The following is a 15,098-nucleotide window of genomic DNA, read 5'->3' on the forward strand; positions in this document are numbered from 1 at the left end:
CTTTGTATGTGAGTTCTCACTGTAAAGTACCTATGGTAAAGACTTGACCTGGAGAGCCTTCCTGTAATACATGAAGTGTCTTATCCTGGGGTAAATGTTCAGTGTAAAGGGTTAACTTGTTACTTCTATCATATCAGAGGCTTTATGAAATTTCCTCAGTTACAGAAGTCGCATGATCATCCCTCCTGATATTCTGCCTGAGCTGGCCAACAATTCTGTGCTTTTACAGCAACAAAAGCCTCTTCTCTACAAAGTATTGATAAGAGCAGAAATCATTATGTTGTTACGGCTGGAGATTTGTACTAAGGTCACTATTGCTGACAGAGGCTTGAAATGATAAATAAATTTATTGTTGTGACATTGTGAACTTACCTGATCCAGGTCATTGCGCAGAGCAATCTTACTGGTGACCAATTCATGTGCCAGGTCATCGTTCTCCTGCTCCAGCCTCATGCTGGTCTCCTGCAGTCGTCGGTTCTCTCTCTGAGAGGGAAGAAGATGACGACAGGGTAAGTGACACAAATACAAACTATGAAAGCTTGGCAACAATATAAACCACTGAGAAAATAAAACATTTAAACACAATACAGAGCCAGAACTTCCTACACCAGTCCAGAAATCCACACCAATGGCTGCTATTATCAATCAATCTGTAATAAATGACTTTTCCTACCTGAATATAAAATGTTCACCATCGTATTGTATGAGCAGATCACTACCTTTCATTGTTATCCTATTGAAACAAGAATCTATTTGTAATAAACCCGAGTCCTCGTCAATGGCCTTTTTCCTTTTGATTCTCAAGTCTTCTGAAGCCCAATAGATACACAGACTGGAATCCAGTCCTTCCTATCACCTATGAAAATGTAAAACCCATCTAATGCAAACACAAGCCCATAGACACACAAATGGAGATCTGCAGAAGATGGCTACTTATGAGGGATTCAGCAGTTGCATTTGTCATATTTTGGGGAGATTTATTATGTAAACCCTATTAATAACTGGCATTGCACAGCTTCCATGTAGATGGAGAGGCTCAATTTTTAAACGTTCTGATAAATATTAGAAAATAAAAGAATACGATTGGTTACTATGGACAATACTTTTACTTTCAAGCAATTTGAAAAAAGAGTTCTGAACAATCTGGACTGGTTATAGGAAAATCTGAAGTACTCACAAACATCCCGAGCAGCTAATAAGGAACTACAAGTCCCACAATCCTCTGACAGCCATGCTGGGAGTTGTAGTTTACTACCAGCCGGGGGTAATGACATGGATTACATCGAACAACAAGCTTGCCACATTTATGGAGCCGGTCCTAGCAGCGCAACAACACCGTGCAGGAGGAAGCTGCAAGTGAAGAGGAAATTCACAAGCATGGAGCAGCTGGCCCAGGGCACTTTGTTCAGCAGAGACGTAAAATGACATGAAAGCCAGAGACAAAAAGCAGCTTCTATCACATACATCCAACGATTGAACCCCCTTGCTCAATTATTCCCACAACATTGCTGTGGGTTCTATAGTAAGAATTATTGTAAATTAAGTCAAATAATTACAAATCAAGCTGGTGCATTGTAGTCCCTCACTGGCCGTATTTCAGGCCATCAGATCCGTACTTACAGTCTTTATGTGTCTAGCACAGGTGACTTTGCTTCACGTCTGCTAACTGGATGCTCACTATTTTTCAGTTGCGTATTTCCTTGCTGATTAGCAGCGAGTGGTTCTACATTTCGGCGAAGGCTCAGCTATTTCCTGACTTGCTGCTGTGCAGGAAACTGAATTGCTGAATATGTTGCGATATGCTTTGCTTCCCAGCATTTACCAGAAATAAACACAACTGTCTTCCTGTGTTTTACATAGATCATAGCAGGGCAGCCATGGGGAAATTCTACCAACAAGACCTATTCAATGGACAAAGCAGGAATACACAACTGCAACACAAACTTTTTATTGTACTAGTTGGAGTCAAAGAAACTTTGATTGCTGCAGGCGCTGCACTTTGCATTTACACTGTGCTCCTTATTGAATAGAACAATTCCTTATGTATAATGATAGGGATTATTTAGAGAAACATTCCACAGTAATACTTACATTTGGTCATCAATGAATTTACTAAACTGAACATCTATAATTGTATTTCTAAAAGAACCAAGGTGAGCCATGGCACATACAACAGTACATCAGGTCAGCCTATAATATACAGAGAACGGAGGCTGACATTCTGTGGGTATACAAGCCAAGATGACAGTCACCTAATCTACCCATTTCACCTGGATCATGTGATAATCACCATATAAAGGTCTCAGATTCCACTACTTGGGAGAAAAGTGGCTGAAGCAGGTGAGTAACCTGTCCATGTTCTTATTCCCATGGATAACAGAGGCTGCCAGGATCCACCATCTCCTCTGATCTCCGTCTCTGTCCCAATAAAACATTCATTCTCATCACACACCAAGAGATGATGGTGCAGTAATGGCTGATTGATGCCTATAATACACAGCCTCACATAGCAACCCTTTTGTCTGTGGGTATCAAAGAAGTCCCTTGGATGACCAGCGACATCTACCTTGTTTTACTCTTTTACGGACATAAAACGCTAAACAAATGCTCAGACAATCCAAGTTTGCCCATGTCTGTGATCACAAAATGAACACAACTTCCCTTCCACCCAGTGGCCACTTTTAGCTGATTACCTAAAATGTTGGATGTCCTTGTATTGTAAAGATACTCTTTTTATCTGGGTCTGTAATGTCAAGTTCATACTCTACCACCATCTGCCTGTAACTATAATTGTGCCAATGAGAACCAGAAGAGCGGAATGTCAGCTCTCCGGAAGGTATTTGGAAATTCTTCATGAAAAGGTCACCTAGGACAGGTAACATGAAAGCAGCGTCACCTCTCACCCTTCCTGCGTGGCACAGCATAGCTTACATACTGGTTGGACTGGATGACTTTACATTTACCTAGTATGTCACCTGTAACCACCTCCCAGTATTAGAATAATATCAATCCACCAAGAATTACAAGCTAGGATGTGGCACAATGTACACAGCACACAGGGCTTTTCATTAATTATTAATATTGAACACTGATAAGTAGCCATAATATAAATCTTAGCTTAATCTACAAAGCTGTATATTAGGCAGCAGATACACAGAATTCTGATTGCAATAATCTATACCCCAAACAGCCCAGCTGTAATACAAGTAGACTGTCATCCATCTAACATTTGCAGCTCTTTATACACAGAAATATATATTCAATATAAGTTCTCACATCTGATACATCTGATGCTAAGGCAGCTTACACCAAGCTCTGCTCTGCCCAGCACATTGCAAAACATCCATTTTATTGAAACATTTACTATATATATTGGAAATACCCAATAATAAGTCCTAATGAAAGCCATGCAAGGCAAACCTGTGTATACTGGGGAAAAGGAAACTGCTGAATTTGGGTTACAATGGGCAAGTATTTTAGGCAATCTGGGCTTTAAATTGCCTTTAAAATGAAACTGCTGCTTCCCACAATGTTTTCATGTTGCCTCCCTATTTTCCTGTACTACAGTTGAAACACAAAGGGGACATTCGTTTGCTAGAGGCAATTCAATCACTTCCCTCAGGCATTTAAACTTGGGGCCAAATGTACCCTGGAATAGCTGGACGTTATTGTGGTGATACATGTTCCAATCAGCCATTCTTTTACTTGTGCAGCACTGGACAGAGATCCGTTGGCTTTTATTAGGACATCAATGTTTATCTGGCATATGTTTATTTACCTAGTGGTTGAACTTGATAGACTTGTGTCTTTTTTCAACCTGACTTACTATGTAATTATGTAATAATAAACTATCACTGCTTAATACTTTTTGGTGGTTACCATATAGCTGACTAACCCCGGTGGTTCCTTCTGTCTCCCAGGGACCCCAACAGTGACCTTTAATCAGGTTAAATGGGGGAACTCATCACTAGGATAAGAACAACAGAAATAAAACTAAATTAATGCAAACAGGTGACGTTGGTGGCAAAATATTGCCATTTAAATCCTTAAGGAAGAGAAGAAGTCACAGGGTATATATTGAGCGAGTTATGAGGACCATCTTGGACCTATGTGTTTAATGCGGATCAATCCAAGTATACCATGAGCCCTAGTTTTCATTGGAGTTATGCATTGTATCAACTTGTGCTCATAGAAGTCATGTACCGTACATGTTTATGATAGCATGTGCTGAAAAAATTGCACAATGCAAACACAAAGCAACCTGGAGCAAACCTAATCACAACAACTCAGTCTTTATTCCACAAAACTAGTAAGCCGAAAGCGGCCTCTCTAACACCATGCATGACACTTCAATACAAGCCATCATAAGCACAGCAAGCTGGAGACTCACAGACTGGGTAATATAAGCTTTTCCTCCATTGCTAAGCTGACACCTTATTCACTGCTGCAGACATATGACAAGAACAGAAGCAGCAAGGACTTACCTCCTCGGCCGACTCACAGGACGGTCACAGCCTAATAAGACACCAAGCATAGAATGAGGAGAGAAGGGTGAGGTGTGTGAGGATGGAAGCAGGGAGGAGGTCACCAGCTCTGCTACTTCCTCATGGCAGAATACAGAGCTGTCTAGGCAGATAACATTGAAGCTTCTGCCGTATTTATCAGGCTTGTCCATACAGAAAGCTCCAGATCTCACAGCAAACCTTGCCAGACAACAACTGCAGAGCTCCAGGTTGTAACATGTACAGCCCCGCCAGAAGCAGGAAGGGATCTTGTATCAGGTGTAATAGCTGCAATGTTCTCCAAGCCGCTGGGACTTCGCATTCTTTCTCAGGCTTTGGTGCACTCCGGGACAAGTGGATTTCAGGCCACATTTGTGGTTTTTGTGCCTTAGAGCGAGAAGCATCAAACATGGCAAGATATTGAAAACTTCTCTCCAACTTTGTCCTATTCTAAGGGACAATCCTCACAAACTCAAACACTTAGGTCCCACCTATATCCATCACTGCCTCCTGACAGATCCAAGGAATAAAGTTGCTGATGGACTGACAAATAGGTTTATATTGTTGTTTATGTTGTAGTTGATGTGAAAGTTTGTTATGGGGTCCAGAGCTGCCTCTGTAATGGCACTCAAATAAGGCTACGTACACACGTTAGACTTTTGTCTTTCTTTCACGATCCTTTCCAACGACAAAAGACTGCACGATGCATGAGCGAGTGTTGTACATACAGCGCCGCTCTTCTCTATGAAGAGGGGAGGGGGGAGAATGAACGAGCGGCACCCCGCTGCGCTTTCTCCTATTCGCTTGTATTGAAGTCATTTCTCGTTCCAGGATCCGCCAGGATGGATCCATGAACATTGTCAGACAAGGGCTGTACACACGCCAGAGTCTGATATCAGCCCTGAAAATATTCAGACCAGAATCAAATGACGTGTGTACGTATTTCCATGAAACCCATATACATGATTTGTGGAAGTGGAAAAAAAAAATAACATTTCAAAGAATTAAAGGAATTGGCTTTCAAATAGAGGTTATGGAGCCTAATACATTTCGTATAAATACCAATTACAAAAGCTGTGATGCCTATAAAACAATAAAAAATGTTTTTTATTTTCTACCACTATAAACAAGTTGGGTTATATGAAATGTTAGGTTGAAAATGGTAAGGGTATATATTCTAACATTTGGTACTATGTAGTGCTCCTCTTGTAAAGTATATGAAGGCCTTCTGGGAATAATTATTAATTAATTAATAACAGTGTCAGCAGTTGGCATTTCCTTTGCTTTATGTTTTAGAGACTTGTTGGCCACATTACTCTCGTTGTATTGCTGGCAGTCTCTGATCACTGCTGGCTGAGGATACCCAACGTTCCACTTGTGTGTACATATACCAATGTTTGAGCTGTGTTGCTTCCGGTGTTGCAGAACGCTCAATTAATGCTTCTAATTCTATTTACTGTTAAATAAAAGCTTAAAAGGGATAATAAAGCACTTTATGTGATGCTGTGTTGCGTTTATTTGAGGTGGGGTGCTGAGTGATCTATGGGCTGACTGCCAGCCATTCTACTTTTATTGCGGCATCTACCTGAATGCAGATTAGGGATCTTGTCATTTACTTTAACCCAGTATTTGTGGCTGCCATGACTGTGGGAACTGGGTGTTGAAATGTGAAAACAGGGTGGCCTGTGAGGGAGGTTTCTTGCACCTTACTGAATCCGTGCTTAATAAAAACGTGTCTTTCCTAGCCTTGGAGAAGTGTACCTAATAAACAGGCCACCGAACATACACAATCCCATAAGTCGCCCGTTTACATTTGTATAGCACAACACAGCTATCGGAAGGAACAAAATAGAGCATGCGGATATAAAAACTTTATTTACAAATATTTTACATAACACTAAGGCATTTCAAGGAGACAGGTCAGTCACAGTTTACCACATGTTCTCCTTCGGCGATTGTGTGAAGGAGCCCATGAAAGTGCAGAACACAGAATGATCAGTCAGGAGCCCAGTCACATAGCGTAGAGAGGGAAGGTCGGACTTACAAGGAAAAACTGAAAGAAAAGGGATATTTTAACTGTTTACCTGCACCCGCCATCTCCATACATTGGAGGCAGCCATTTTGCAGGCCCATTCAGTAATCTGCTGAATACAGAATATATCGGGCATAGGCCATGTGCAAAATGTCTGCCCCAATGTGTATCACTAGCATTTAAAACCAGTAATCAAGAATTTTTAACCCATTACTTATCAAGTAAAACAAAGAAAGCTTTATAGTCAATTGCTGAACTTTAAAATGCTTTGATCCCAAAATTACCCTAAATTATCTTTAAAACAAATAATTAGAGGGATGATTAGAGCATCTAAATCTGTTTAGCTAAATTAAATAAAATGCTCTTTGGTCTGTTTGCCATGGCAGGGTGGACAGCTAATTGCAGTCATGCCAAGCAGACCATTAACAATGAGGCCTTGGCCTGGCTGCACAAAGACCTCATTGTGGTGTAATACAAGGGAAATGCACCATAGAAAAGAAGGAAATATGGAACAACACAAGCAACACACCGAGCTCCATTATAGAGATCAACAATTTTATGAGCACTTTATTATCTGAAGTTAAAGTCAGAAGTTGTATCACAGAACCATATGACCTTCCTACCACAATTTGTTATACCACCAGTTCATAGTGGTAGTTAGGAAACACCTCGCTAGAAAAAATGTACCCAAACAACAAACATATCCCAAGACAGTCAGAAATGTTACCAATCCTGCCGCTATACACCACAGAATGACTAACTTGATAATGACCAGTGAATCACCTAAAGGCAGAACAATGAGTGGATCTGGTGTATGTGCACCAATATCACTCCTGGTATTCCAGCTGGAATCACTGCTATGTTTTTCACAATTGACAACACTTGTCTGCCTAAAGATCTGAACACCTGAGAGTTTCAATCCTGTAATACAAATGGTGACCCTCGGGCCACTCATAGCCTTCTCAATCCCTGGCCCTCCTGAGCTTGGTCTGGGTTTATATTTATTTTTATCTGTTCTAAAAGATCAAGATGGAGCCGCCATGCCTGACATTGCCAAGACTGGCCGAGAACACAAAACAGCTACTGAGACTTTTTTGAATATATAGTGATTTTGAGCTTTGACAATGCAAGAAAAATGTATCCCTCCCTTTAATCATATACTTACCATCCTTTTACTGCCACCATAAGCTACAAGTCGGTGGAGATGCAGCTTACAGCGGAGGTGTGGACTCTCCATGTGACAGCTCTGATTGACTCAGCAGGGTCACATGGAGGAAATCATAGATTACTCCATACCTGGAAGTTCAGGTATTTCCTTCATGATATCATTCTGAATGGAGTGGCCGGGAATGAAAGGTAAGTATATGCTGAAAAGGGGTATCAAAATAACGCAAACCTGTTTCTCTGACCTAAGCTTTGCTTTAAGGTATTACAGTTCACATTACAGACTGGTATAATTTATTATAGAACCACAGTGCAGACTGGTACATAATCACAAAGAACAATATGCATTCATAGCATTCTCTCTAGCCAATTTTTATGGGTTTCAACACCCAGATGCTTTTGGTGGTTACTGGAAAGTTGGGTTACAATACTGGGGCCTTCACCTGCCTACAGCTTCTTCCCACCCAGCTTATTTCTGGGGAGAATACTGCAGAGGATTGCTGCACACATTGTTCATGCTATACACACAGGGGTTTGTGCATACATTATGAAAGCAGTGATACCAAATAAATAAAACAATGCAGACCGCAATTATTGTGTACAAATTGTTGTAGCTCAGGGCCACCAGATTTTAGATTGCGCTGCATTGATAAATGGGCTGCTGTAGGCTATAATGTTTTAAGCAAAGTCATTGCCCTACTTGTCCCAATCATTAACAGACACAATGCAATTAGAGAGACCACCTGAAGATGGAATTACCTGACTTACTCCTGTTCAGCTATATCCATGTGTCAGCCTGACAACTAAACCTGGACACAAAGCAGGTAGAGGTTGTCTGGTATGGCACAATGCTATGCCAGGTTGGTACAGACATTATGTAGTTTAACAATGGAAAACCCTCAAACACCGTTACTGAAATCCACTCAACCAAATAAAAAGTAAAAAGCTTGTGTGCAGTATAAAGATTTCATACATCAGACCAAAAATTGAAGCACATTTTTTAAAACAGAAAAGCTTGTGAGAGACAGTTGCTGCAAAGGTACTTAAAGTCATCAAGAATTCAGAACTAATTCACCTTATAAAGCATTTTGAATGAATGAATTGGCAAATCTGAGCTTTTAGTACTATTAATAAAAGTTTGCATGCTGGCCAGCTGTCTTTATTTTTTAGGGGTGTCCTAGGATTTTCCCAGGGTTGGGATACTGTAACATACAAACCAATAAGGTGTCTGCTTTAGCATGAGCACACAACAAGCTGAATATGAACGGAGTGTCATGGGTGCATTACAGATGGTGCATGCTGCTCCAAAAATGTGTAGATTTAATGCATTTCCCTACCTTGTATCTCTCTATTGGATCTTCCTGTTGCAACTGACTCTCTCTCATCGCCAGATATTCTTTCTCATACTTTTTCAACTTCTTTGTAGGCACCTGAAAAATAGAAACAAATAATATTGTTTAAATGCTTTGTTACCAACTTGTCATTAGAGGAGTTCTTGCTTGCTTTTGAAAATTAAACCTAGTGAAGAGATGCAGTGATCATTTTGTCCACCAGATGGCAGAATCATCCACCTGATAACACAGCACACCTGTGCCCAGCCATAGTAACTGCAGGAGGGGAGTTGGTAGCTCTGCAACCATTGCTGTCATTCCTTATACTGCTATATGTCTGAGGAAACAAGCATACACCCTGCAATGCAATTTTATCAAGATGCGTCATCAAGGAATGTCAGCTGTACAGCTTGTAAAATGTGCACATTCCCGAGTATAGGGCATTAAAGGTTGTGAAACAAGCAAACCCGCATCTGAAAGCCATTTAAACAGCCGTAAAATCCAGCAGGAGCTACAGGTTTACTCCCACGCACAACTATCTAGGTATTATCTACAAACCTCTCAATATATATCATCTCCCTACAGCATTATGGTACTAGGCTAGCAGAGTGTTTTCACTAAGAAATCATTTTGGCTGATTGGTAAACTTTATTTTATTGTTAAATGTATCCTTAATGTAAATGGTTTTGCATTTAAATTTTTTGAGCTGTTCCCCAATGCAAAGTGTAAGACCTGCTGCCACCTGGCAGGGCCACCAGCATGACCCCAATGATCTCTTTACCGGTCTATAAAGATTGGATTCAGACCACAATGATAAAAGGGATATTCTTTAATGTGATCTTAACATTAAATGTTGCAGTGGGGTAAAGTGGCTGAGAAAGGCTGCTGTATATAAAGAAATCCAAGTATGACTGTGGCTTTATCTACAGTCTGTACATTGCAGCCCTCTGCCCGTGTGTAGCAGCAAATATACGATTATATGACATTCACATTTTATCCCCATTCTTTAAAATAGAACTTGTTTTCACCTTTACAATGAAGAACTCAACTGACTGCTTAAAAGTGCTGAATTTTGCTGCAAACATTTTATCATTAAGATTATTAAATTTTTTTTGGTTTCCGAAATTCCTCAGATTTCATCTCATGCGGCTATACAATAGCACATTGTTACAGCTAATCTACAGCTGAGATTTAATTAGCCAAACCCAAGCTGAGCCATTCATTTATAGGGCACAGGAGTCTTGTGACCGCTTGCAAATTCCTTGTTAATGAAAGGATAAAAATAATAACAGAAAAGGTACGATGAGGATAAAATGTATGGGACAAACCCCCCAAGCACCACAATTTATAATGCAAACTATCCATTGCACCTGTTGGCATTGTAAAATGTTTTCCATCACTTCTTGATGAATTACAATGGAACTTCACTACAATAGTTACACAATGCTATCCTGCAGATATAGGGGCACCTGACAATGTTGTACTTGGGTTGGAGTGGTCGCCAAACTTTTTAATGCTTAGCTTTGGCAACTGACCAGACAAGATTACAAACATCAATACATTATATGGAAACGATCACTTTGTAAGCTCTTTTGGGCAGGGTCCTCTCTTCCTTCTGTGTCACTGTCTGTATTTGTCTGTCATTTGCAACCCCTATTTAATGTACAACGCTGAGTAATATGTTGGTGCTATATAAATCCAGTTTAATAATAATAATCATTGAAATATTAAATATTCTGAGCAATGATTATTATATGAACACCAGTTCTGACACTATTCTCTTTCTGCCATATTTTGCTGATAATATGTATCCATGTTATGACTTATCTGTGTGCGTGTTAAATGACTACAGAGCTCAAAGTAAACATATGATGTCCAATGAATCCATACAGGTCAAAGTTGACCAAGTTACTTGTATAGGAAGAGAGAACTAAACTGATGATCATGGTGCAGCATTGGTAGGAAGCACAGCATGCACGATTCTTCTATGTACTTATAAAATTACAAACTGCATGCAGGAGTAAATAATCAATAAAGAGGAATTTAAAACATATATACTATATATACAGTAGCTCACAATTGTGGAGGATGTAAAAAAGAATAGTTCTGTCATTTAAAACAGTTTTCGGTGACTCACATCTTCCTCGTGTATGACCTCTGCACCGTCATATACAAACCAAGTTATTATTTCCACCTTGTGCCCCCCCATATGTCAAACCACTGCTGCAAATCATATATGAGTTGTTCCTGTAATCATATCCACCAAAACCCACATACGTTTCTACCCCAGCAAGCAACAGGCCGGGTCTCTGGTTTTCTCTATTTTAAAGCAACCTTGCCATTCTTAAATTAAATCTAATTTGCAACCCCTTTACAGAAGGAAAGGTATACTCCTCTCTTTATGTCTCTTACCATCCTTCTGTTTCAGCTCTGCCATACTCTTTAGCATTTGACACTTTTGGGAAAGTCGGATGGTTGTGTCCCCCACCATGTGATATGATTTCATCTTCTGACCCATATGTCACTATAGGACACATTATTGGGGGCCACTGGATGGAGCCATGGTGTGAATCAAGAGACACAGGCATTCAACACTCATATTAAACTTGTTCACATCCCAAGACAGAAGAAATCCTGAACACCAACCTTTCCATGACTTCCTATAATTTGAGTCTTTAAATAGAACTGAAGATCTCTGTACAATGACTGCACATACTACAGCAGGCATTTCCGAAGTCCAGCCTGGGGGCCAAGTGCGGTCCATGTTTGGATTTCCACCGGCCCGCAGCTTCTGGCACAGAGAATGCCCAACATCATTATAGTGGGCGTGTGCTGTGTGGGACCAGGCCCACTCTGATTCCAAGAGTGTAGTCTGTATGGAGCCCGCATTGACACTCGACTCTGTGCATAGGAAATCCCTCATGTCACCCTGGTGGGCGTGTGCTTTGCAGGACCCGCGCAGACCACACCTACACTAATCCTGAGTATGTGCTGAATGGTCGGCCCCCACATATTTTTCACCTCACCAAATCTGGCCCTCTTTGCAAAAAGTTTGGACACCCCTGTACTAGAGGAAAGTCCAAGTCAATGACTGAAATAGGAAATGTCTCCTCTCAGAACACAAGTGTTGGCAGAATGATCATTCTTCTAAGTTGCACAAAATACAATATTATAGAAAATCCTTTTGTACTAGACTGAAAAATCACCATCTGATGGCTCCACAGATCTTTGCTCTTTGCACTAGGACTCATTAAGTAGCTTTACCCAGATGGTGCCTTTCAGCAGCCAGATATTGGTGGCCTGACCTAGATTCCAGTGAAAGTAAAAAAGAAAGCCTTGTTCATTTCACTGCCAACCTCAAATGGGAGCCAATACGGCTCACCCAGCCCGGAACCCAGCAATGTGGCCGGATCAGATAAGGGATGGTCCTGTTAACCCTTTTCCAGCCACATTTGCACTATTATTTAATGTATTCAAATGCAACAATCAATGGAACCTCTCCTCCCTGTCATCTCCTGATTGCAGGCCTCCAAAGCATCAACCACATCCTGTACATACGATTAATTATATCTTTCCTGGCTATGAAAGCTCATTAGAATGCATTTTACAAGTGAGTATTTATGAAGATGCAATGAACCGGATAATAGCTGTGCACATCTCCATACACCTACAAAGGGGACCCGCAATCCTGGCATGACACAGAAGGATGCCCTAAATAAAAACCCACACTGGAGGCCCAATTATTTCACTATCCAGTTTAATTATGCAAAGCCTTTATCATTCTAAGATGTTGCCTATCCCTGGTCTTCATGCCCCTGCATTATACAGAGTACTTGGCATGCAGAAAAAGGACTGCACAGCACATAAATACCAGCAATAGCAATCATTAATCAAATCCAAAGGCACCATGAACACCTCTACCCAATTGATGGGACTGCACAGGGTTGATCTGGTCAGACGTGTGTGAACAAAGCCAAAAATTATACAGGCAGCATGGTTTATATGAATGTGCCATCTCTGAGCCAACATTACTGTCCATGAAATAGTTGCTGAACTTAGATAATTGGACCAATAAAGCCATCAGCCCTAATGCTTGAAGAACGAAAGCTGAAAAATTTGGATGATGGAAAATTTAAGGGGAGCACTGTAATTTCTTCTGGTAACTGTGCTACACTTCTAACTTAAAATATATACCGGGTCTGTTGTAGGTTAGGGAAAGCTGGGCAATAACCCAGACCCCCCACCATTCCCATGGTCACAAATAACAGGACAGCAAGAGTGCAGGAAACTGGAATGCCGTGCTTTTTTTTTTTGCCCCCCGCATTCTATTTGCCAAGGGCCCCATTTTATATCAAAACCCTGAATATTTGTAAGGCTGTGGTCTCATTTTAGGATAAACCTAATAGGCACAGTTATTATTATTATTACACAGTATTTATATAGGGCCATCATATTACGCAGCGCTGTACAAAGTCCATAGTCGTGTCACTAACTGTCCCTCAAAGGAGCTCACAATCTAATGTCCCTACCATAGTCATATGTCAATAATATAATCTAAGGTCAATTTAAGGGGGAAGCCAATTAAGCTCACTGCATGTTTTTGGAATGTGGGAGAAAACCGGGGTACCCGGAGGAAACCCACGCAGACACGGGGAGAACCTGCAAACAGTGTCCTGGCCGAGATTCGAACATGGGACCTAGCTCTGCAAAGGCTGGATTACTAACCCCTGAGCCACCGTGCTGCGCTATGGGACACAGTTGCAGTGTTTCCTGATAATGAGACATTCATGGATTTTCATTTGATTGCTCTGTAATGACCAATGAATGTGGTGAACCTGTCATGCCCAAAATTGTGAGTTTTTTTCAGACAAGCAAATAGTATTTTATAAATATGTAAAATACAATAAAAAGCAATATCTATCCAGGGCACACACAGCAGGTCAATAGGGCTCTAGTCCCATATGGCTCCTGGCAGTGGGCACAGATACTTAGACATTGCCAAGCTGAAGGCACTGAAATCTGTTCTATGAATGTATCATCATACCCACTTCTCTCTCTTCCTCCCTCTGCTTCACATAATCATTTCCAAATAATCTTCCATGTTTCCAATAATTCTCTGAGAATTAAGGAACTATTTCAGCACTGTCATTCTATAAAGGGCTTTAGGGAGGATTTGTGTTTTAGCAGCTTCCTAGCAACAGAACACTGCAGATCTCTGCTAAATCGGCTGCTTGCGGGCTGAAAGCGAAGGCGGCAGCAGAGACAATTAGGGGGAGACAACTCCTCGTTTAATCTCCAAGGAAAGCTCAGCTGAATGTAATCTCTAGGAAAGCTCTGTGCTAGATGATCTTTCTTCTTTTTCCTTGTTTAGGGATCCGGGCTGGTTAAGGACACATTACTGAAGAGTTCTTCATGGGAAGGTCACACAAGAACACCAAGCAACACAAAGAGCAGCTAATAAACCTAGACAATGGGGTGGAGACACCATCTTTTGTATCAATGTAGTGTGAAAGGGGTTCCAAATACTAACTGAGGTGCAAGGGCATCTAAGGGGACATGTAAATACATTCTGCTCTTTGTCTAAAATGGGACATTGAACAGTTTGCTTTCTTTTAGTAAATCGCAGGTTGTTGTGTTAAGACAAGCTGTTAACTCACAATGGGTTGCCAATGCACCACAACAAACAAAACTTCCCTGCACGTTTTTGTAATCCGGTGCACCAAAATAAATAGCAAGTCACACATTACAGCAAATCATAATTCCCAAAGAGATAAAAGCAGACATAATTAAAATTCACATTTCCTTTGGATGTTCATCACAAAATATAATGGTTAAAATTCTCAAATGAAGATAGAATATGAGAATGATTGAATCAGATTAAATACCTTAATACTTCATCTTAAGAGGAGTACTAAAACAAAAAAAACAGGTGACCCTTTAGGAGGAAGTACCACTATAACAGGTTCAAGCCTGAGAAGCAAGGGGGAGGAAGATGGAGGTGGGTTGTATATTTTTGCCTGCATGGATACAAGCTTTAAAATGCAAATGACTTTAAAGCTCTTGCTTGAA

The 15,098-nt window shown here is 40.7% G+C and overlaps 1 protein-coding gene across 5 annotated transcripts in view; it reads right to left on the bottom strand.

Moving 5' to 3' along the window:
- Positions 1-6: 6 nt before the first annotated feature.
- LOC140336536 (rab GTPase-activating protein 1-like) overlaps positions 7-15,098 on the bottom strand; it is a 173,029-nt gene continuing 157,937 nt past the window's right edge. For 3 of the 5 annotated variants that reach the window (XM_072419708.1, XM_072419710.1, XM_072419711.1), the window contains 2 exons: positions 9,036-9,128; positions 7-483 (listed from right to left, as the gene is read on the bottom strand). In XM_072419708.1, the coding sequence (XP_072275809.1) occupies positions 247-483; positions 9,036-9,128 (330 nt within the window). In that variant the 3' untranslated portion in view covers positions 7-246. Of the gene's footprint in view, positions 484-6,358; positions 6,556-9,035; positions 9,129-15,098 lie in introns of those variants that run through there. The other 2 variants (XM_072419709.1, XM_072419712.1) reach the window with 1 other exon arrangement.

The sequence above is a fragment of the Pyxicephalus adspersus genome, chromosome 8, assembly GCF_032062135.1.
Source record: "Pyxicephalus adspersus chromosome 8, UCB_Pads_2.0, whole genome shotgun sequence".
Classification (NCBI taxonomy): domain Eukaryota; kingdom Metazoa; phylum Chordata; class Amphibia; order Anura; family Pyxicephalidae; genus Pyxicephalus; species Pyxicephalus adspersus.